This window comes from Artibeus jamaicensis, unplaced genomic scaffold (genome assembly GCF_021234435.1).
Source record: "Artibeus jamaicensis isolate MK-2021 breed Jamaican fruit bat unplaced genomic scaffold, CSHL_Jam_final contig_908, whole genome shotgun sequence".
Lineage (NCBI taxonomy): Eukaryota > Metazoa > Chordata > Mammalia > Chiroptera > Phyllostomidae > Artibeus > Artibeus jamaicensis.
The window spans coordinates 5,814,211-5,840,445 of NW_026522009.1; the positions used below are offsets into that span (position 1 = coordinate 5,814,211).

Here is a 26,235-nt window from a genome sequence, read left to right on the forward strand (position 1 = left end):
GTACAAGATTCATGAGCTTCCAATCCTTAAAATCCAATCCAGGTTTTCAAATCACAAATGATATTTTTATTGTGGGAGGCAATGGAAAAAAATTTTTATAGATCAGTTTCTAATGTTATGTACTGAGAACAATAACATCTCTGGTCCTGGCAATAGGAAGTGGAAGAAATCAAACTATAAAAATAAAGTGCTTTCCCTGAGTACTATTTTAAGGAAACTGTTAACAGATGTTTTCCTCTTGTCTATAGTGGGGGGAAAATGTTCCTATTTTGGATTTAACTTCATTTTCACCTGAATGAACTGTGAAGTTCCCCCCAATTTAAGCACATTATCTGTTGCTGCCAGTTTGTGTGGGCCTGAAGAGGGCTCTCACCACCCGCCTCTCTCCAGCTGCTGACTGTGTCAAAGGAAGCTACTGCTGCCACAAAGCAAGAGGTCCTCATTGTTGTGGCATTTCAGTTATCTGGGCAGAGACATGCCTGAAAGGAAGCTGCCTAGTTCTGAGTTAAGTATGGAAGACAATCAAACCCAGTTAAGCAAACCAGTGTTGACATATTAAATCATGCTTGAACCAAGAGAGCAAAAACAGATGACACACAAAACCTTCTAAAGAGATTTTTAAATAAATAAATAACACAGGTCAGCCCAGTTCTAAAAAAAGGAAGCTTTTAGCATTGGAATACATTGGGACTATGTAAGTACTGGGAAACCATTCACAGGAGCAAGGAATGATGTCGCTTGCTACCTGCGTGCGAGGTGCAAACTCAAGTGTGTGTCGGAAAGGAAAGCTTGAGTGGAGCGCTGGGAAACTGGTGAAATCACATCACATCACTTTCCAATCCATGAAATGGAAAATAAAATTCTGATGGTTTCATCCTTTATTTAAAAAAAAAAGTACTAATGGACTCCTTTCACAGCAGTTTGAATTCATCTGAGGAAAATGCCCTGGTGCATAATCTCCTTCACAATCACAAAAGGAGGAACTTTGGAGCACACATTCTCTGTAAGTCTGATTCCTGCTAATAATTCCTTCAAAGGAATGGAGTTACCCATCAGTCAAATTATCATTTGCGCTAATTGTTACTTCCCTCAAACTGTGGTTCTTATTTTTCTTTTTCTTTGTGAAAACTATACCTTAACAACACTCAAATGAGCAGGATATCCTCAAGTTCAGAGAAGATAAAAGCATATCAACAAATCATTTTAATTTTGGCAGTTAAATCCCTACTGGTCAGCCCTAAATGCAGATAAAACATTTCAACACCAAAGAGAACCAAATGCTAGATGATAATATGTGATATGCATCCATGACCAGATAATAAAGATACAAAAGCATTTTCATGTAATGGAAACCAGTTATGGGATCACGGGTAGTATAAAATTCATATTTTTTATCGTTGCAGGTAGTGAAAGATACACTATCTAGAGAGAACTATGTCAAGGGTAATATCTCCATTCTCTCCTGTTTTATCATAATTGGCATGTCCTTCTGAACTAGTGTACAAGTTAAATATAAAGGTAATAAGCTATACAGTTTAGTTAAATACATACTCACATTTTATCCTGCAAGTAGTATAAAATAGATATATAAATAAATCAATTACATAGATTAATACCTACAAATTAAGCTAAGCTACTTAGAATAGTGTTTTGTGCAACCCTCAAAAGGGGTTAAGTGGCTCTGGCTGATGTGTGTAAGTGGATTGAGTGCTAGTCTGGGAACCAAAGAATTACAGGTTCAATTCCTAGTCAGGGCACATGCATGGGCTGTGGACCAAGTCATAGTGGGGTGTGTACAAGAGGCTAACCACACATTGTCTCCCTCTCTCCCTCCCTTCCCCTCTACCTAAAAATAAATAAAATCTTAAAAAAAAAGAAGGGTTAAGTAAATTTTCAAGGCTAATCTATACAGAAACTGTACTAAAAATAATCTATACAGTTAGAGCACAAAACATTTAACATATTAATTGCCATAGAAACATGGCTCTAAGAAGCCTTCAAATGCTGGCTGCACCCCCAAGAAAGCACTGGGTAAAGTGTTCTGCCCGTAGGCACAAGAAAAATCAGACAAAAGACACTTGTATATGTGACTTCTTGAAGGAGGTAAGAAATCACAGCCTTTAAGAATCAAAATCTGTGCCTTCCCTGGGTGAGCTTTGGGGGCCAGCCACCCACAAGCACTAAACCTTACATAACAGTTACCTGAGGAGTTTTAAAAAATGCTGGTGCCCTGGCTAGCACCATACAATGGTATCAACATTTCTTATAAGTGTATCCAGTAATAATTTAGTTTAAAATGATTGTGTTGTGTCCTGGCCAGTGTGGTTCAGCTGGTCGGAGTGATGTCTTGTAAACTGAAAGGTCACTCATTTGATTCCTGGTCAGGCACATGCCTGGGTTACAGGTTCCGTCCTGGTGGGCAAACCATATATGGTATGGAGCACATATGAGAAGCAAACAATCAGTGTTTCTCGATGTTTCTCTCCCTCTCTCTTTTCTTTCCTTTCCCTCTCTCTACAATCAATAAGCAAGTCCTGGCCCTGGCTGGTGTAGCTCAGTGGATTGAGCACGGGCCTGCGAACCAGACAATCACAGTTCGATTCCCAGTCAGGGCACATGCCTGTGTTGCAGGCTAGTTCCCTGCAGGCCAGTTCCCAGCAGGGGACACACAAAAGGCAACCATACATTGATGTTTCTCTCCCTCTCTCCTTCCCTTCCCCCCTAAAGATAAATAAATAAATAAATAAATATCTTTTTATCTTAAAAAGATAAAAAGATAAAGATAAATAAATTATTGTGCAGTATAGCACAATAATTTTAAGATAAATCTTAAAAAAAGAAGCAAGTCCTCAGGTGAGAATAAAAAAATAAAATTATTGTGCTATACTGAAAATGCTGAGATCAGCAGAATTAGATAAAGGTTGATCCCCAAAATTCTTCATCAGAGGGAAGAAACGTTAAAGCATGTTAGGAATCTGCACAAGTCAATGAAAAAATACAAGCATCCCACCAATGAACAGGTCATTCTTAAACAGGAAACATGAGAACAGGGGTGTCATTTGTGTTTTTCTCGCCACTTTACTGTGGTTTGCTTCCCACCTAATTTGCCAATATTCTCTATGTATGATAATAGTACAAAGAATTGGCAGTAACTGTGGGATTCCTAGATCAAGATGAAATTAGCAAGATATAAAAAAGACTATCATTAGGGCCTACATAGTCTAAAGCTATATAATTATAATCTATATGAAAATATATGAAGAAACATCTGGAGTGAGATAGAAACATGAATTAATGCAAAAGAGTTAATGAAACATGATAGTGCAATGATTTGATATGTATTCAAAGAAATTAAGATACATATATTTATTTTCTTTTCCCTTATACAGTTATATGGTCTTAATGTACTTGTGCCTCAGTTTCCTAATGTATAACATAAAGAAGAACATTTTCATCAAGACTCCCTCATATCAGTTTTTCTCAAATGCACAACAACCGCAACAAAAACAACAACAAGAAATCTTGCTAAATTATAGATCCTAATTCAGTTTTTCTGGGGTGAGGCCTGAGTTTCTGCATTTCTAAAAATAATCAAGTCTTGCCGATGCTGCTGGTCCATGTCCGACACCTGAAGCAGCAGACTTAATGTTCACATACAGGCTACAGGTGGACTTGCAGGTGCATATTATATCATTTAATATTTCACAGAGGAGAAAAATTGGTCTCACCCTCATTCTGTATTTGGCCACAGTCACACATTTGATTAATGGAAGAGATTTCAACAGAGGCTGCATCGCCTTAGAGCCCAATGTCTTTAATTCATAGCAAACAAAAATCTGCTCATTCCACAGGTGAATTTTCAGGTTTTAAGTATACTTCATGATTTCATGCAAGTGTTGACTACTTTGTTTCTTATCATTTGCAATCATTTTTTGAGCTTTGTACTTTTAAGAATTTGTGAACTGCACTCAGATGTTTGCCAAATCACACTCGCTGAATTTTCAACATTAAGCTTTTTGGTACACACAACTTTTCCCATAAGAACTATACTGATTTATGTTATGAGACTTTGTGAAAGTCCTTTTTCTGCTATGTCCATAATACTGAAAAAAAACAAAGTATGTTTTGAACCATGTTTTCATTTCTTGCCACATTTAGATATCATAGATTTTAAATTGGTTCTGAATATACCAATTAAGATATGGCCTTTGAAAGAACTTTTTCATTAAAATTTTTCTGATAATCATCTTTCTATATCAATTTACTATAATAAAAGAATTTATTCACTGCTTATTATTGTAACACATGTTTATTATCAAGACATGTTTGGTACAATATGAGCCACCTGAACATAATCATTACTTCCCCATCCATACAATCATGATGAAGCTTAAGTTCATTAGTGTTAAATTAGTTTGCACGGTGTGAACATAAAGGGTTCTAATAAAATAAAATGAAATGTGCTAGAGACCTACCCAAAGTAAATATCCCAAAGCAGTTATTACTATTACTGTAAATATGAGATATATCATGTATTTGATAACATTTATCTGTTACATTTATTATCTCTCTCTATGTATATACATATATATGGATATATGTATGTGTATATATGTGTGTATGTATATGAGTGTGTGTGTATATATATATAAATACATATATATATGGGAGGGACTCAAGAGTTTGACTGGTATCCTTTCTCTTATGAGTGAGAAAGTAGGAATGCAAATCAAAAAAATTTGTCCAGAAGGGACTAAAATGTTTGATTTTTTAATTGCCTTTCTTGTATGGCCAAGTCTCTTTTTATTTTATGATACCCATATAGAAAATTCACAGATTACCAATTAGTGTTGGACCAATAAAACATTAGGAATTAAAAAAATGAAGTAAAGAGACTACAATTGATTTTCATCTTTCACTAAAGATGAAAATACTTTCATCTTTAAGGGTGTAGTGATTTACATGTAGTATCCACCAACAGTACTAATCAATAAACTAAATTGTCTTATGTCTGATATGCATGTATTTGACCCCAGATATTAAAAATTCTCTTTTTAAGATTATATATATATATATATATATATGCATGTATGAACAGCCCCTTTAGCAGGTAATTTCAAGAGCTAGCAGATCTTTTATTACTAGGATTTAAATATTTGAATACTTTTTAAAAATATAAAATAATTTTAGAAATAAAACATATGGACACAAAATGAATTGATGTAATAAGATAGTTCTCTGCAACAAATGCCCCTTCTGTCTGGTATGCTGTTCCTTTACTCTTTACATAGCTTTTTTTCCATGTCTATATTAAATATCACCTTTCCAGATAAACATTTTCTTACCAACCTATTTAATCCCGCACCCTCACATTGCCATCACTAAATCTCATAAATTAAAGCTGTACCTGTGAATATATATGTATATTTATATGCCTATGTGATCCATTCTTAGGATACAGAAATTGTACGAATGCCCAGAACAATAATAACTTAAAGCATGGGTAAAAATAGCAAACCATAGAGTACATCATCTTCACAAACAAGGTTCTAATATATTTACAACTTATCACCCAATAAATAAACACATATGAGTATCCTTAAATAAAGTATATTGTTTAAGAGTATACTATCTAATTTAAGAAAAGTAGAGCTCTCTACCCAGAAGCTCTTCTGTATTTTACAATAGACAGACATATATTCCTGTAACTATATTTTATTTTTGGATAAGAGCTTAAAAAATAGGTAATGTTCATTGAATAAGTACAGTGTGTGAGGCACCATTCTAAGTAGTTTCCATATGTATTACAGGGCTGCTATAATGTAGAGGTAAGGAGAGTGAGGAATAGAGAGATGCAGTGACTTGCACATGGATATGGAGCTCATCAATGGCAAAGGCAATACTTGAATCAAAGAATTCTGGCTCAGAATCTATGTGCTTAAACAAATAGAGCATGCGGCCTTTTACAAACAGCAGGTTTCCAACTACATCCAAGTTAAATTTGTCGCATTTCAAAGTATTCACCTTTCATTCTGCAGAATTTTTAAAAAATCACTTTGCCAAGATAGTTTGTCATACACATATTTAGTTCTATCAGCACATCCGCTCAGGTCAGGAGTGGGCCTATATTTTGGTTAGTGGTTCTCAACTGGGGGTGATTTTGTCCCCAGGGCATAGTTGGCAATATATGAAATCATTTTTGATTCTCAAAGTGGGGAGTGGAGTGGTCCTTTAAATAGGCATTAGAAGCCAGGCAAGCTGCTAAACACCCTGCAATAAATGCTACTACCCCTCCCCAACCAACAACAGCAACAACAACAACAATCTGGCCCACAACGTGAACAGTGCCAGTGTTGAGGAACCTTGATTTGGGGGTGGGGGAGAAGGAAGAACAAAACCAATGCTGAGTATGCTCTAAAATTTTAATAGAACTGATAAAGAGCTATTCAAGGAGGAGTTTAAGGGTAGGAAAAATCCATTTGATTATTCTCCTATGTAATACCTGAAAATGGGTGAAGTGACTAAGCTGCTTCATTGTCCCGATGGTGGTTCACATCAGCAGGACACAAAGGCACATGCACACAACTGGTACTTCGTACTTCATAATTGCCATCTTTTGTTAAAGTTTTGAAATAACAATTAGTTTTCCCTCGTTGAATAAAAGAGCATACTAAGTAGCACCAAAAGTTCAACCCCTTTGATATTTTTGGTAATGTGCCTAATTAAAAATAACTAGTCTCTCCAACGCATAATTATAGGAACACCTAACACACTATATTTCCAGCCAATTTTGTTTCAAACCTAAATATGCACTAGAAGTATGAATGATCGACATATTACTCCCTGCAGTATTTGTACTGTTTCTGAATCAAGGCTCTTTCCTTAGCTCAGTATTTTCACTACATTTTCCTTGCTGTGCAATCATCTCTCAGTTGGACAATTAGTAAGTGCTTTTTCTCCATAGCCCTTGGCGTGTAACCCCTCCTCACCCTGTATTTTAGCACGCATTATATACCTTCCTTCACTCTGACTGGTTTTGGCACTGACCCACAATCTAAATCTCTTTCTCCATTTGATATAAGTGAAACTATAATTATCTAGGGGTAATTTCAAATTACTACTTCATTCCACCAGCAACTGATGAAGATTAGCAGTCTTGCCTTGCATGAGTAAGTCAGCAACATAATCACAAGAGAACTCAGCAGGCAGCATTTGATTCATGTGAACTCAATTGCTTCTGCCAAACACATTCACTTCAATTAAAAGCAGAAACTTCTGAAATGTGCTTTTGCTAACAATTTTGTACTCAAAAAATTCATATTCTTAAGAGAAAATATGGCATGGATTTCATCAGAAATAATAATAAATAACAAGTAGGAAAACATACTTGTATAAGTGGATTTAATGCATTATTAGTTTCAGAAAATAAAGAGCATTTAAAGAAATAAATTTATATACTTAAAGCAATTTATTATAGAAAATCAGGCATATAAGTAAGCCTTAGAAAAATAAACGCTTCATGTTTTAAGTTAATACAATAGAAACCAGACTATTCTGTTACCTCATTAAAACTAAATTATTATGGAAAATGTAGTAAATTTCTCTTTAAGGAAGTAAAATGTGTGGGCATGAAAAAAATTGATCTCCAAATTGCTAAATAGTCTGGGACTCCTAAAATCACTTTTTTTACTGTTGTTAAGTACAATTGTCTCTGTTTCCCCCCATCACTCCCCCGACCCCAGCCATCCGAAACACTTCTTAGTTGTCCTCTGGATTTAGGCTGCGTGTTAATGAGCTGCCCAGTAGACTCAATCCTGGAGGCTTATTCTCTAAAAGCCTTTGGGTCATCTCCACCATGTCCTGCCCATATACCAGGTACCAAGAGTACATTCTTACAGCAACTGCCAGGTCACCTCCTAGCACACACTTGGTAAATATTAACATGTGAAATCATTAAAGCATTTACTCAAACATCAGTTTCTGAATATAGTTATACCCTTAATTCAATCCCTATGTATCTTGATTATTAAAGACTGGAAATTAAGAAGATCTCACTTTTTTCTCACTGTGACCAAGGCATGATGTTATCTCCATTCTAAAACATGTAACATTTTATCTTAGAAGCCAGAGGAGTAGAGAACTGTAGCAAAATATGATAGACGAAATATGCCCAAGGTCTTCCTTCTTGAGCTAATTTTATCCATTTTCTAAATACATGCATGTACTACTAAAACATGTAGAAATAAACTCAAATATTTTCATTAGTGACAACAGAGAATCATAATTTGGTGGGAAAAAGAAAAAAATTGGGAAGTTCTATGTATTACATCAGCTCTAATAGCAAAGCATACCCCTTTATTCATGTATCTAGTTTCACATTTCTATAAATAAAAATAACTCCTTATATTTTATTCCATGTGACTTTTGAAAAAAAGACAAATGTATGGAATCAAGTAATATGAGGGCAAAATATTATCTATCAAGCCAAAATACGTTACTCTAATGGTTGCATTGCTCTGTATTTTTGAGGACTTAAAAACTTAGTAACAACAAGAAAAGATTAAAACAACAAAAATCTGGTATTTCTGCAGTTCAATGAGCTGGAGTCTCAGTGAAATTCTAGCCTGAATACTTTTATAGTCAGTTTAAAAAGGGGGTGGACCTATCAAAAGGCCATGAAAGCTTGGGTGTTGACTGGTTCATTTGAATAGCACTTGGTGCCTCCCAATCCCAAGCTAATACAACCCCAGGGTGACAAAGAAACACACACTCTCTCTCTCTCTCTGACTTGTGACCTGCTCACCACATTGATTCATGTGCTCTCTCACTGAGCATGCAACCATGTGGGTCTAGCAGCTACCAGGGTCCACGACATATGGTATAAGTTCCAAAAGACTAAGTAAGCCTTATAATGAAGCAGAAACTTTGAACACTTGCATTAGGGCCTTGCTGAAGACACGGTTGGACTTTTCTCATAGCCGGATGGAGGGAGTTTGGACATACCATCTTGCTACATCACAGCACAGTCTCCTGTGTGTGGGTTCTTGCAAAGCTTTTCTCGAAATCCTGTGGAAATCCTGATTTCCACCAACAAAACAACCACATTTGATTTTCATAGATGTGATACATTCACATGACTCAAAAATCAAAACTATAAACCAAGTCATTCATTAATTTTTCCTTTATTAAATTTGTAAATAAACTTCTAAAAAAGATATGTTTATAGATTAGAGGAAAAGAAAATAGATATAAACAATTTTAAGAAAACTATTTTATGATGGATTAGAATTGTGTAGTCACTGACTAGAAAGGAAATGTTGAGAATGATCCACAGATGTCTGGCCTATCAAAAATAGTTTCAAAACATTGAGTGGGTTAGAGCAGCAATTGTGCAACTAGTGTGCTACAAGGATTTGTAAAACATGCAAAACCTGATTATTTAGTCAGTGGCACTGACCTCTTTTCCTTTAAGATTGTCAAATCAAAACAACTGACAACAGTTAACACCCCAATAAGTCATCCAGTGTGAATGAATCAAAATTATATATATTTTGGTCATATCAAAAGCAGTCTATTTTTGTTGTATTGCCAAATTTTAACCATTCGTTTATATGTGCTATGAGATGAAAGAGGTTAAATATCACTGGGCTAGAGCTATGGTGGAATTTTATAAAGCACATGCACACATACATTTACTTTCACATACATGTCATGTATAGATAAAGACGCCTAGGGAATATGTGTGATGCCTTAATTATCTAAAACAAACCATCATCTCTTGTTTATTCGTTCAATATTACTTATAAAATAAACATCCAAAACTCCTCACAGTGGTCACATATTATTTGTACATTGGAAAACACCAAGAGGCTCTATTCTTGTAGACTGTACTATATTTGGCACAACACTCTCTGGGGCTGTGTAGTTCACAGCCTTCATGGTCCCACATCTTTCTTCCTACTAGCATGGTGCAGTAATAAATGCATTAATGCAGAGTCCAGCTCAGAGCCGTTTTCTACCATGTAGCTTCTGCTGCTCACACTGCCTCTGAATTAGGTGTCTCTTCCTCAATTATTAGAAGAAGAGCATGAAAGGGGAGGGATTTGGAGGAACAAATGGGAAGGACACAGGGACGAGAACTAAGGGGGGTGGAAATGGGAGGGAGGTGGGGAGCACGGGGCGGGGGGGCTGGGATGGGAGAAATAGAAAACTGTACTTGAAAAATAACTAAATAAAATTTTGAAAAAGAAGAAGAGCATGAAAAGAGGAAAACATGCATTAAATGCCTGCACTAAGACATATTATGTCAGAACCTTACTTCCCCAGGATATTTTTGTCATAAATAAAATATTTTAACCCAGTAACAATAAAAAACTATTCCCCCAAAATGCAGGTCTTTTATACCCTCTGTCAGTCTGAATAAAGACAAAGGTCATTGTTCACTGAACTAAAGTGACTGCATATTCTCTAAAGTGATATAAATGACTAATCCACCAGAGAATTTTGCTCTACCATACTAGCAAAAGTTTTAGAAATAATAAGATATATTATAAATATTTGGGGGAAAAGAGTAAAAATGTATTCAATGGGTCATATTTAATTCTCTAAAATTATATATATCTTCACCTTATACCATAAAGACTGCTCAAAAAAAGTTAAAGTAAGGTTAGTTATAACTTTCCTTTAAATCCAACCTTGAGTAAAATATAATTAATTTCCCTGACAATCTTGAAAGCATTTCTGAAACATACCGCTGGTTTCATAAAATTTTGTCCGCATGTGTGTGCAAACAGATATGTGTACACAGTTGTGTAGATTCCATGGACAAATAACCACAGTTAATTACAGGGGACAAAAATGCATGTGAGCCGATGCTGCAAAAGAAAATTAAAAAATGGTGCTACATGTTTCTAGAGAGAAATAATTAAGCAAAGTCATGATGATTTATAGGTAATTTTCCTAGTTTTGTTTCCCTGGATCTGTAATCAATATACATTCATACCTGGAAAACAGCTGAACGAGTTTGATTCCTATCACATATGGAATTTAGAAGAAAAAAATCACCTGAAGGTAACAGGTGGGATTAGGGCGACTTCTCAGCATTTGGTGTTCTCCTTAGTTAACACACATTAACTCTCATTATCTGTGTAGTATGTGTTTATCATGGTGAAAACGAGTTCAGGTTATCAAGAAAAAAATGTGTTCTTCCTTATAAACTGCTCTTTACTTTAACACAAAGTACTATCTTGTTTCAAAACGCCATAAATAAAAATCAAGTTTTAAAAGGGTGACTCACCACACGGTGGGCAAAATAAGTGTATTTTCAAATGAAGAGGGAAGCATGCATGATCGAGTTGCAATTTAAAAGAAAAATTAAAACAAAAAAATCTCCAAGTGCAAATTGTTTTCAAATGACCTTATTGTTTTGGCTCTATTTCTAAGCATTTATTTTCTTAGGCACTACTTACTATGCATTTAAAATGTATCTGCAATGTTTTTAAAAGCAAACATGGGATAGAAATTATATGTAAACAACACAATAAACTAAGTCATGTCAGCTAACAAATATTTTCCTATGGAGACCATATGACTAAACTTATTTCTGAAGAATTTTTAAAAGGGTTAGAAACATGCCCAAACAAGTCTCAAATAAGATTTGCATTTGAATTTTATAAAGCAACTGAAAGTACTATTTTCTCTTCAAGGACCAAAATAGCAGCGCAGTAGCAGATAATAATCTTTCAAAGAGAGTGCACACAAAGAAATGATCCCTCCATTTAAGTTGCTCAAAAATAAAACTTCTGAAAAACAAAATGAATATGAATATTACACTGCAAGTAAGATATTCTGAGTATTAAATATGTATAGCCAATAAAATGTAACGTTAAATCTTTCACCATTGCCAAAAAATTTAAATTCTGAGGAGAGAAATCAAACTTGAAAAGAAATAATCTCCATAAATTAGCCAAGTAAAAGGTCGCTTGCTTGTGATCCTTGGATGACATACATATGCATGATCCAACTGAAGCAGACAGCACCTGCAGACACGCGGCAAACCCTTACCTTGACACGTGCCATTTTTCTCTTCATATCCTGCTTTGCACATGCATTTCCCGATGGGCACCAGCCACTCCCCTTCTGCGCTGCAATGCATTTTGGGTGGTTCATCTGTCACAGAATGGTTGACGCAGGAACCTGACACTTCTAGCAACTGCGAAGAATCAGCTCCAGTGATTGTGTCAGGGAACACAGCCAAGTGTCGTACCACAGAAGGACATTTTTTATAGTACACACGCACAGAAACCAGAGCAATGCAAGCACCCAGATCTTGAAAGGCAAGATAAAATCCCGTTTTGCTTAGAGGTCCTACATCTCTAACCTCTGTATTCAGTTTCATGACTCGGTCACCAAGATCAAGTTCCGTAAAGCTTTCATCGGCAGCAATCGTATCAATTTTGATGTATTGATTTTCCTTGATATTCCTCCCATTCTCATCATCTGACTCAAAGTAATACATGTTAAAAGTTTCCTTACAGGTCCCCAGTCCTCCAGGAAGGCTGTTGCAGTCCCGCAAAGTAAATTTAAGTTCAATGAAGATTCTGGAAGCACCTTCGTTGGAGATCCAACTGGTCAGAAGCCAGTTATTCTGATTCTGTTCCATAACTTTGCATACTTGGTAAGTGTGGATAGGGGCATAATTTTCATCAACTTCACCAATTTCTTCCCACTGTGTAACATAAGATAGAAAAACACATTTAAAAATAGGAAGTAACCAGAAAAAATAGTAAAAACTATTTCAGATGTGGAAATTTCTGTAGCTTCCATATTTAGTATTGGGAGAAGGAGCTATACAGCAAGAATTTAAAGTGGAGGCAACTATACTCGAACATCAGCAACAACCAAAAGATTTTTTAATATTCCCTTTTATAAATTAAGTAAATTAGTAATGTATTATTCATAGTCTCTAATGTAACTCAAAGGTGAATGCATATGAATGATATTACCTACAAAAACACATATATTTCAGAGTAAAAATAAAACAGAGTTGAAGGCGTATGAAGTTAACAACAAAAAACATTGAAAGAAAGAGATGTCTATCTGAAAGAAAGTACATAGAATGGGATAAATTTTTAAAGTAAAAGGAAAAATATCTTTTAAAACTCCACAATGAGAAAGTAGCAGTAAATGTGAAAAAGAAGAAAAAAGTATGTGAATTCACACATTTAATTCTGGAATGTTACAAATAACACATGAGTGTAATAAAACTTGAAGGAAAATCCATTAGTTTAAAATTAATAATGTAGTTTTATCTCATTAAGACAGTCTGTGTTGGACTCTTTTACAAATTGAATAACTAAATGTTTATTCACAGATATATTCACAAATACAAACCTAAATACATGTAAAATAGAGATAAAAATTATAAATTAGTAATACAGTCAGCCTTGTCATTTCAAGTGCAGACATGTTATTATATCCTGTAAATGCATTAATTCTTTCTTACCAATGCATTATTTTATGCATAATGACCTCAAAGCATTCTAAACATATACAGAATGTAGAAAATTAAGTATAATTTATACAGCTTCAAAAATAGTATTTGGTGAAAGAAGAGGTCTGAGCCAATCACTGTCTTAACAAAATATTCCATTTTTGAGAAGCTCATGTACCATAACCACTGTCTGAAAAATAGAGAACCAAACTTTTCTCCATATTATTATTAAAAAATGTCTTAAATAAGAAGACAATGAAAAATTGTGTATACAAAACTATACAATTTTAACTCTTAAAAAGTTGGCTGTGAAACAGAGTGCAATGAAGCCATAATGACTTTCAATAAATACAGAATCCAATTTCAGATATCAATATAGATAAACCTAATGGAACCTCGTTTCTTTAGACTTAAAATGAAATACAGCATTATTTCTTGATTCCACTCAATTGACAAACATGACAAATGTGGAGTCACAGAAGATGCACATAAATCGTTTGCCTCACAGGGCCCCTCCCAAAATCCCAGCCTCTGTCAAACTGACACGAGTGAAAAGTGCCACTGACGGAAAACTGCTGAGCTCCTTAAATTCACAAGAGAAGGACGTCGAGATTTTCTCTCACCTAACAACTTTCACATTAAGGTGTTATGAGAAGCCTCAGTTCTTCCATTTCATCTCACTTGTCATCTCTCCAAATGTATTTAATAGCTTCTGATTTTCTAACTGAGCCTTCTATTTCAGTGTTCTGTCATTAAACTATTTACACTATGAAGCGATCCAGGTATCAATTTCTGAATTGTCACTCAATGCCGCGATCAATATTTTGTGGAAAAAAGAGCACCTCAACTAACTGAATGAGAGCAGTAAAAGTAATCAACTTACTACAATCAACAAGTAATTCAACAACAAGATTAATTAAATATATATTCTGTAAATCAGTAAAATGAAAAATAACATCAAGAAGATTTTTTTCTTCTCTGAAAAAATCAAAATGCTACATTATGTATGCTTTAGATTTTATTTTATAATGTATTTCTAAATAAAACACAAATGGATGTTAAATCCTTGGCCTTAAATCATTTATAGAAGTCCTATTTCTGCATCATGTATTCCAATAGGACCCTGCTAGCAAGTAAAAGGAATTGAAAGAGCAGCATCTTACAAAATTATAAAGCAAGCAATTCAGTGTTTGCCTGTACAAAGTCCAGGTACCATAAATATTATTAAAAATGCAAGCCAAGCAGCACTTGACAAGACAGCTTAATAGCTACTGCTTCAGGTGATAATTTCAAAGAGTGTGCATGAACATCTTGCTTCTCTAAATATTCTCAATTAAGAAGAGAAAAACTGTAATTTTCTTTGATGTTAGAATTTATTACGGTGGAATTGAATTTCTTTTTCTTTTCAAATGTCCAAAATATAAATGAAGACTTAAATTTTCTATATCTAATGAATGAATAGAAAGAGTTTAATTTAAATAAGTATGACCATAAGCTATTCAGGGAATCAAATAGATAATACATACACATTCCCCATAAATATCTATCCCTATTTTGTCATTATAAATATACTAAGAAATGGATGAACATATTTCATTTATTTAGCTTGGTTGAAATGAAACTTTGAGTTCTTCTAAGACTTCTTTCCTTTTAATACAAAGAGGACACCCCATTATTCTCAGCAAAAATCTCACTTATGAAAAAGAAACAAGAGGATGGAGAGAAGCAATAGTCAAGAAGAACTTAAGAACCTGACAGATATACTCTTAGACACTTTTGCAAATGTCATATCAAGAGGATTACTGTGACATAATGAAAGTCACAGATAGAAAGACAATATTTTCAGCTCGATTTTGTTGGATTTCTTATAATCTATGGTGTAATAAAAGTATTTGCTGCTCCTTTGATTACTATAGTGAGGTGCCTGGGAATTACGGAAGTGTGGTACCTACGCAATATGAAGAGAGCAACTCTGTTCTTCCCATCTAGCTCCTCTTCAAGGCTCAACCTCTGAACCCCAGCTTCTCTGTTTCTTTCCTTCTTGCTCCTATGTCTTTGTCTTAATGTTAAAAAGTAGTTACACAGACAGCTTGGGTTGGCTTGATTTCTTTCCCAGATGCCTGGGCTTGCTCCTTTTCCCAGTGGGCACTGAGAAGTCCAAGTCATTTGCATTCTAATCCCATGCCTGGCCAGATATCACAACTCAGCCACATTCATCAAGGAAGTGGAAAAGAAAAAAAGACTTATTTTCATGTCCGTATATGTATCATAGAGTTATCAACATCTCCTATGCAAGCCATTAAGAACTATTTTCTCTCTGCCTGCCTCTCATTGCCTTATTAGGTTTCTAGCCCCAAGCTCCTAATGTCTCTTTAGCCTGCTCATATCATTCTTACTTCCAATCCTCCAGCATATACATCACTTCTTCTGCTTTCAATACTTAAAAATGCTTATGCAGGACACACAGCCTAGACTAGAATATTCCCAGATATGCATAAGGAATCAAATGAACAGAGTCGATTTTGACCTTTCAAGTTATCAAGGGTGCCCATTATCTAGCTCTGTTTTCATTATTGTTTTTATTTACTTTGTTTTTTAAACAGAGATTAATATATGAAGATTAAAGTACAATGGTAAGAAACTTTGTAGTAAAGGCTTGAACAGAAATACTTGATTGGTATTGTACAGAAAACGAGTATCAGCCTGCAGCCCTGGTTTTAGTCCCATCTTGTCTAACATCTGGATGTATCACCTGAGACCCATCCGCTGGCACACTGGCTACATATAATCTAGAGTGCGAACTGAAACTGTCCAAACCACCTAATGTAACACAGAAGACGGGGCCTTGGAAGACCTGACCCAACTCCTGATTTTTGAAATGAGGAACCTGAAGACAAGAGAACAGAAAGAAACTGACCGAGCTCCCAGAGGACAGGCCTGGACATCTGAGCAGCTCTCTACCTCTTTGTCAGCACATCTCTGTCCTCCACGTGCAGATTTACGTGTGGGATTACTTGGACTGATGGACTGCCACCACATGTCACAACTAAATTCGCATTTTTTAGAGACCATGTAACCATAAATAATTCATTCTTTCCTTCTTCCTCTGTTTTCTTTTCCTTTCCTTCCTTCCTCCCACCCATCCCTCCTTCCTTCCTCCCTCCCTCCTTCCTATATTTCTATATCTATATATCTTATACTCTGAAACACAGATATGAAAATAAAGACATGATTTTCTTTTTCTTTACTGTATCTCAGCATCTGACACCACTTGGCACAAAGTATGGCACTTGGCATATATTTTATAATGAATAAATCAATATCAAACATATATATAACCCTCCTCTTATAGAAATACACTAATTTCACACTTGGAATAATTCAGACATTTTCTTATATAAATAATTTGCATATTTTTTACAAAATTTAGTTTAGCATATTCACCTGTAGAACTCATTTTCATTAGTGTTACATTTTACCAATTACAGCTTACAGTTTAGCTTACCTATGCATTATTTTGAGCATGATATGTTTTAAAATATTCTTTCTATTTTTTATTCATTAGTCTCCTTAATTATTCTGTACATATTAAAAGCCTAGAATATAGCCCTGGCTGATGTGGCTCAGTGGACTGAGTGCTGGCCTACAAACCAAAAAGTCCCCGGTTCAATTCCCAGTGTAAAGCACATGCCTGGGTTGTGGGCTGGGACCCCAGTGGGGGACATGCAAGAGGGAACCACTCATTGATGTTTCTCTTCCTCTCTTTCTCCCTCGTTTCCCCTCTCTCTAAAAATGAATAAATAAGATCTTTTAAGAAAAAAAGCCCAAAATATAGAATATCAGTTAGTGGCCTATATTTAGTGGCCTTATATTTGATTTCTTACTTCAATCAAACAATACTAGGTCTGCCTTAGACATTATTTTGCTGACAGATGTTGAAACATGACTAGGAATCAGTTGCCTCCAGCTTTACTCTGACATGCCCAAAGCGTAACTTTAATATCACAATATTTCATATAATTCCTTTTTAAAAGCTCCAAAACAAGTGGAAATTAAGCTTTTGTTGTATTCAAAATATCACTAGTTCATATCCTTTAGTATTTACCTGTGTGTGCTTATTTGTGTGTATAGTATTTTTCCTAAATTACTGTACTCTAATCTCAAATTATTAATTGATATTAAAAAAAATAGTTCCCTGCCCTGGCTGGTTTAGTTCAGTGGATTGAGCACTCGCCTGAGAACCAAAGGATCGCAGTTCAATTCCCAGTCAGGGCACATGCCCAGGTTTTAGTCCAGTTTCCAGCAGGGGATGCACGAGAGGCAACCATACACTGATATTTCTCTCCCTATCTCCTTCCCTTCCCCTCTAAAGATAAATGAATAAAGTCTTTAAAAAAATAGTTCCCCTTCATGACCTTAGAAATTGCCTGGAAAATAATCTATGTGCTCAGGTTTAGAAGTAGGCACTTTATCCATTTTAACCAGTAAGCAAGACATTCTAATTGCTACCCCATAATATGTTTACCTAAAGTCTAGAATTTTGGGAATTTTCCTGCTATCGCAAAAATCCAATGAAATATAATATAACAAATCAGAAATTTTAAACACAAAAAGATCTTTTGTTTTTCTTATTATTATTTTATAATTTATTACAGTAATTTTAATATTAGCATTTTAGCTTCATTATTTCATGCGTTTTTTCAATTTCATATTACTGATTAAAAGTAGGTAAAATATACTCAAGTAAGGACCTAGGAAAATTGCTTATTATTTTCCTCAGGTTCATGATAAATGAGTACTAACAGTCTTCCCCATAACATTTTCTAAAACTTACTATGCTTACATAAAATCCTTATGTTTCCTTCCTATTGAATGTGCAATTAAGCTCATTTGTCCATGTGTGCATGCAGAAGTCTGCAATTACCTAATATAATCAATCCAGAATATTTATTTTGAGAGAAACTGGTCAGAAATTCCTCTAAGCACAAATGACTTAGGAACATGATAAATGGCAGAAAAGATGAAGAATCCTATTATTGTTGGAACTAATTTTTCCCATTTGTTATTAACTTGATGTGTTGCTGTACACTACAAGGCATTCTTCATTAGGAAAAAGTACTCTGTTATTGAGATCCATGCATGTTGGGTTAAAATATGAGTCCCAAGTTCACAAACCTGTCTAGTGGCTGCTCAAATGCTTGAACAATGAGTCTCAAAAAGAGCAAGCTGCATCTTGGATTACAATGCTCTGAAAGACATGTTGTTGTAATTCAAAATTAATCCTGGAATGTGTGAAACCTCAAAGGTAATATATACAGGAGGAATAGTTTAGAGCTAGAGTTAGTCAATCCACATCTGAAAAGATCATTTTCTTGTTATCTATCTTGTGTATGACATCATCTTACAGAACAAAACCACACCGCTTGCAGGTGAGTAAACTGGGGTTCAGCCCTACTGACACTGCTCAGTGTCAGTTTGATGCTTGTGGTCAGAACTCTGATACTAACAATGTTTCCCCCTACAAAGGGTTAAAAATACAGTGTATAAAATACACTAGCCAATGAAGTCATTTTAATCAACAAAAGTGAAAATTTTTCAATATCTTGATGAATAGGGGTATTTATGTGTTCAAAAAATAAAATTGTTGGCCTTTGTGGTAAAACTACCAGAATTTGTCATTCCTTAATAAGTTTTCTGAACTTTGGAATAAGACCACTCCTAGTCCACAGAAACACCCCAATTTTTATGCACAACCACAAGAACAGCATGGTTTTAAAAGAATAAAATATGCAGTATATACTTTCTGTTTCAGATATTTAAAATTCCTACTAGTTACGGTTCTTTAGTAAAATAAATATAAAAATGTATCAACTTCAGAAATCAATTGAATAAACAATCTTGTTACATTTCCTCAATAATATGCTAGTAAAAATGCATCATGTAGGATTTTGAGTTATTTAAAACATCTTTAAAATGTGTGACTATGATGTAGTAATATTGTTAGAAGTCACTCAAATAATTTTCTGTGTATGAAATAAAGCTAAGTTGATTACTTTATAGCCCTAGAATAGAAAAAAAATGTTTATGAGATCACATTCAATTCAAAAACCAAAATCACCAGAGAAAGACAGAGATTAGAGCTTTCAAGTTCATATGAATATGTTCACAGGGATTAAATCTTTAGATCTGTAAGACACTAAATATGAATGACAGGAAGAGATTTTTCTTCCCCTGGAGAAACAATTCATAGTCTTTGTTCTTTTTTTCTCAACAATGCACTCAGTTGTTACAAGAAAATAAAAGGGAAAGAAAACATATCATTGATTCTTTCTTACATTTTATTTTTATATTTGTAGGATGCTATCTTTATTACGAATGGTCTCAGAGCCTTATTTGCTGAACAAAACTACACAGCCAACACCATTTTGTCACACATGTCAAATATATACTTGACAACAGAAAGTTATGCTTCACTTTTAAAATTTATTTTTATTGTTGACATTATTGCAGATATCATCCCCTCCCCCCTTCCACCAAACCCCACCCCTCACCTTCTTCATACGTTGTTATATATATTTTTAAATTATATAAAGCAAAAAATCAATTAGAGATTGGAAAACTCAAAAGCAAAAGAAAGATAGACATTCACAACTGGAGAAGTGTATTATTTAAGCAAAAAGGTATTTTTTAATAAAATATTATGATTAACTTAATCTAAAACCCAAAGTACAAGCATATATCATGTCTACTTATGCATTTGTTTGCTACTCCACTTTCAAGAAAATGTATATTAAATGGTTTCACATTATATAAAATGATATAGGAATTAACCAATGACTTCTGGCCAAGATGACAGCAAGGGAAACATAACATGTCTCTTTGCACAACCACATCAAAATTATAACAAAAATAGAGAGCAACCATCACTCCAAACTGTCAGAAATTGAATTGATTGGAAGTCTGACAACTACAAAATTAAAGAAACTAAATGCACCAAGAATGGCACAAGGGGCAGAGATATGGAAGGAGTGGGTCCCACCTACACATGTGGTGGAAAAATTTGGGGAGTGATATTTTGGAGCAAGAAGTCCCAGGCCCATACCAGGCCCCTACACCCATGGCTCCAGTTCCAGAAAGTTAAGTTCCCATGACCCTTACCTGCAAAAAAAACAGTGGAAATTGAGCCAGTGGAAAAAAAGTACTAGTGTTTCATTCATTTCCTCTTAAAGAACCCATACATGGAATTACTCAGACTCATTCATTCTGAGTTTCAGTACCAGGGTAGCAGCCTGAAAGATACCATAAGCATATAGTGGGGAACTGAAGTGTTTGTCATCAAGGCAAGCTAAGGTACAGCTTTCTCACAGACAGAAAGGTGGCCAGAGGCCATTGTTCCCTTTTTGAACCCCCCTCCCCCTACACAGAGCCAATAGTTAGTAGGCAGGTACCAAGTTTAGCCAAGCCGTCAACCTGGCTAAACAGTTTTCCCTGCCCTGGAGATCTCCTGAGACTCCATCACACCCAACTTGCTGGCATACCCAAACTGTTAACAGTGACTTTTTCATATAAATGGCTGGTCTTGGCACATGCTTCAAAGCTACCTAAAACCTAGCAAACAAACAACAGCCAACTTCAGTGAGCTCCCAGACCCCTGTACGTCTTGCTATGTAGTCCCAGGCCAGGCACTAGCAGAAGCCAGCCTAGATTCATACTTTGCTGTGCCTAGGAATCTCTGAACTCAATACAAGTAACAGACATTTCAGATTGCTTTATAGCTCATGCAGGATGGTCCCAGACAGAACATCGGTGGGGGTCAACCTTGGCCTACACCACCTGGGAAACCCCAGAGCCTGTACAACCAGTGGATAGTTACAGACCACGCTGATGCACCGCCATTCTGCCCCTGCACAGCTGATCCTCCACGGAGGGCAGAGATTGGTGACCAGTGGTCATAGTTAGTCCTTGTAGCTGACTGGCCTGGGTAAATCCCTCTCATTGACCAGCCAACAGCAATTAAGACTCAATTAGAAGAGGAAGGTAGATTCAGTAAACATTAAGAGTGGGCCCCAAGTCCTCAGCTCAGCTGATAGGGGAGGTTGTGCCACTGGACCCTACAGAATACCTACTACATTAGGCCATGCTTCCATATAAAGAATCTTTAAAGCTCTACCTAATACATAGAAACAAATACAGAGAGGCTGCCAAAATGAAAAGAAAAAGAAACATGGCCCAGATGAAAAAACATACAAAACTCCAGAATAAGAACCAAATAAAGTGAAGATAAACAATCTGCCAGATGCTGAGTTCAAAATGTTGGTTATAAAAATGCTCAAGGAACTTAGTGAGCACCTCACCAGCATTAAAAGATTCAGTCATAAATGAAGGATACACTGATTGAAATAAAGAACAATTTACAGGGAAACAACAGTAGAGTAGATTAAGCTGAGAATCAAATAAATGATTTAGAACATAAGGAAACAAACAAATGAACAAAAAACAATTGGAACAATAAGAAGAAAATAGAATCCCCCCCCCCAAAAAAGGACAGTAAGCAGCCTCTGGGATAACGTCAAGCATCCTAGCATTCTCATCATAGGGGTGCCAAAAGTAGAAAAGAAAGAGCAAGAAATTGGAAATTTACTTGAAAAAACAATAATGAAAGGAGACTTTCTTAATTTGGTGAAGGAAGTAGGCATGCAAGTCCAAGACACACAGAAAGTCCCAAACAAGATAGATGCAAAAAGGCCCATTCCAAGACTTATTGTAATTGAAATGCCAAATGTTAAAGATAAAGAGAGAATCTTAAAAATCAGCAAGAGATAAAAAGTTAGTTACCTACAGGGGAATTCCCATAAGACTGTCAGCAGATTTCTCAAAAGACACTTTGTAGGTTAGAAGAGATTGACAAGAAAATTCAAAGTCATGAAAAGCAGGGACCTAGAGCCAAGATTGCTTTACTGAGCAAAGATATCGTTTACAATCAAAGGGCAGATAAATAGATTCCCAGACAAGGGAATCTAAAGGAGTCATCACCAAAATTAGTATATACAGTGTTAAAGGGACTTATTTAAGGAAAGGAAGATCAAAACTATGCACAATAGTCCCAGCTCACGTGACTCGGTGATTGAGCATGAGCCTATGAACCAAAGGAACACTGGTTCAATTCCCAGTTGGGGTGTTGGCCTGGACTGCAAGCTGGGTCCCTGGTGTGGGGGCATGTGGGAGGCAACCATACACTGATGTTTCTCTCCCTCTCTTTCCCCCTTCCTTCCCCTTTCTCTAAAAAAAGAACAATGAAATAATAAATACGCATCTCTCAATAACTGAATCTTAAACACACACTAAGCAAACAAGAAGAACAGAGACAGACTCATATAGAGAATATTTTGATGATTGCCAGATGAGAGTGGGTGTGGAGGAATGGATGAAGAAGCAAAATAGTTAACTGATCTGAAAGAATATATGCACTGTTACGTTCACTGCAGTGTTATTCATAATAGTGAAACCATGGAAGCAACCCAAGTGCCCATCAATAGACAAGTGGATAAAACAAGCAGTTGTACAAACACAATGGAATATTATGGCCAAAGAAAGAATTAAATCTTACATTTTATGACAGAATGGATTGACCTAGAAGGTACGAGTGAAGTAAAATACATCAGAGAAAGATAAATACCATATAATTTCATTTATGTGTTGAGTCTACAGAGCAAAATAAACAAACAAATGAACTAGAAACAGATTCACAGATAGAAAGAACAGACTGACTGCTATCAGAGGAGATGGGGGTCAAAGTGCTGGGTGAAAAAAGTAGAGGGATTAAGAAGTACAAATTGATAGTTACAGAGTAGTCACGGGGATGTAAAGTGCACCACAGGGAATATAGTCAATGATATCATGGTAACTATGTATGGGGTCAGGTGGGTACTTGAAACATTGGGGACCCTGTAAAATACATAATTTTCTAACCACTATCCTATACATCTGAAACTAACACAATAATATTAAATGTAAACTATAATTGGAAAATTTAAAAAAAGAAATACAAATAGGTAGTGCTAGAATAGCCATGTATATGTATAGTATAGGAAATGGAGTAGCCAAAGGACTTACATGAATATTCCATGGACATGAACAATGGTTTGGGGATTGCCTGAGGGAGAGGGAGGAAGCGGGGTGCAGGAAGTTAAGGGGGAAAATGAGAAAAACTCTAATAGCATAATCAATAAAATACAATAAAAATTGAATGATATATGTCATGGATATTTCAAGTTTTTAAAATCTGGCTTTTTTGTTCTAGAAAATTTTACTTACCAAGATAATTTTAAATGCTGACCAGTTTTATTAACTGGTCAATCACAATATTAAAAACTAAAATGAGCTCAGTGGGTATGTATACCTAAAATTAACCAAGTAGTAAAATGAATTAAAATCTTAAATGGTCTCATTAGTATTTTTTGAAAAAGCAGATCCATTAATATATGGTACATGTTATCTTGTTTGTCAATGATTTTATGCCATAAATTATATTTTTAAAGGAGCAGGTGAAAACAAATTTATAAACAATTTATGTAATGTAGTTCCATAATTGCTTCACTATATATATATTTATATATACACACCACCTCCATGTTTAGGCTGCAGTAGCTCATCCTTCTATATTTTCCATCACATTATACCAAGAGATCATAAGTACAATATTTGATAACATACAGGGCTGTTCTAATATAATTATCTGTAGTATGCTATTGCCAAAGTTTATATAGTCTGTGAGTTTATAGTTTTCTAAAGAGTTTATTCGATCTCAATTATGAAGCAGGAATACACATGCATAGAGAGTTTAAGATCTAAGAAGTCACACCTTTCTCCCAGTTTCAGGATTTCACAGTGAACACAAACAGGCATACTATGAAAAATTCCTCACGACAGCCACTGGGAGATGTCAGAAATTGTGCTCCCAGTGTTACTTAAAAGCATACATTCTCAATAACACTTAAAAATTTGGTGTCATTATTACTCTCTTTAATATAAATATTATTCTATAATATACAACTATTAATTCTGTGGGGAAGATTTCTTTTCATAGCTATATGAAACTTTCAGTTTCCATTGGGATTCAATGTAATAAAAATAAAGGAGAGTAACCACTGGTATGCTTAATATTTTAGTCAAAATAGATACTATATTCTTGATATTCTGGCAAATTTTCCAATAACCCATTTAAAAGTCTGAATTATTTAACCATACTATGATATATACTGGTAATTTCTTTAAAAGTACTTTAAACTTTAAAGACATTACTTTAAAAGTAATGTCTTTACTTGGTGGTCTGTATTCTCCCCTCATTTTTCAATACATAAAATTAAACTTCTGATGTAGGCTTAACAACAGTTCAATTCAATTCAATTCAATTTCATATTTCACATTAATCATGTTCTTGTAATCAGTGGCTATTCAACACGAATTTCTATCTCATTTTTGTTGAGAAATAGCTACACTAGGGATTTGAGCATGTTCACATCTAAGTGATTCTATTGCCGTAGCATAGACCAAAATACTGCATCCACTTGCCATGTCCATCTTCATGAAGTTCTGTAGCAATGAAGGGTATCTATAGTTAGTGTTGTCCAGCACGGAGCTGGAATTGCCACAGAGAACAGCCTTATTTTTTCCCAGTGCTTCTTTCACTGAGATGGAAGTAAAAGAAGAAACTGCCATGGGTCCATTGTAAATTTTACTACCTTCATTTTTCAGCTGCTTCTATTCAAACAGTTAACATCAACAATAAAAAAAATGCTCAGTGAGTACAAGTACTTCTTTCTTACCAAAATCTTAATATAGAAGTTTAAAACGCTTACTGATACTTTTAAAATGACAATTTCAATTTTTCAGTGTTTATTTTTACATGCATTTGATGATTACTTTAATGTGAATATAAATTTGAGCTATGTTAGCATGCAGTTTGAGAACATAGTCCACTAAAGGCAGTGATTGACTAATATGTATAAAGATGCCTTGTTTATCAACTAAATAAACATATCTAACTGCATTTTATTAGTTAATTTGTTGTTGATGAGTGCTAAAACAATGGATTTTTCTAAGAATGCTAAAAATTCTAGGCAAATATAAAATCTTTATAGCATTAGTAAAATTGCAACAGTAAGGAAATCTTACATTCTTCTTACTTGGGTCTTCTGCCTATATTTTTGCCTTATCTTCCTGTATTCTTTCTGCATCATTCTGAGGCCTTTTGCTTAGGTTAGTAACCACAAGTAGAAATAGTGAAATTAATCTTGCAAGTGTGATTTTATCCTTAAAATTAAAGCAAGTTATAAACTGCTTTTTTCTCTGCTTATGGACACAATCACTTTCACCAATATAGTACAGTAATAGAAAACACAGAGTAAAAGCAGATAACAGATAAGTTTAATAATGGCACAGATATACAGAACTTTTTAGCATAAAGGATCCTAACTGTTATTCAGTACATCCATATCTATTTGAAGATGAGCAATTGGGACTCTTGATATAATAAAGAATATATCCATAATTGTAGGAAGTAACTGTCCTTGACTTCACTGTTCTGTTTGCTATAGGACTAATAGTTTTTCCATTATATAACTAGAAGTCCTTAGAAAATATTGCTTAGTGGGCTGCTGAACACCTCAAATTCTTTGATAATAATTTCTTATTCCACTTTTGGCCATTTATACTGCCTATAAAATTATTCTTTGCATTTAAAT

The 26,235-nt window shown here is 34.9% G+C and overlaps 1 protein-coding gene across 3 annotated transcripts in view; it reads right to left on the reverse strand.

Annotated features, from left to right (window-relative positions):
- Positions 1–26,235, reverse strand: part of EPHA5 (EPH receptor A5) — a 327,487-nt gene that overhangs the window by 241,984 nt on the left and 59,268 nt on the right. For all 3 annotated transcript variants that reach the window (XM_053655038.1, XM_053655037.1, XM_053655036.1), the window contains exon 3: positions 12,064–12,727. In XM_053655038.1, coding sequence (XP_053511013.1) covers positions 12,064–12,727 — 664 coding nt within the window. The remainder of the gene's footprint in view (positions 1–12,063; positions 12,728–26,235) is intronic.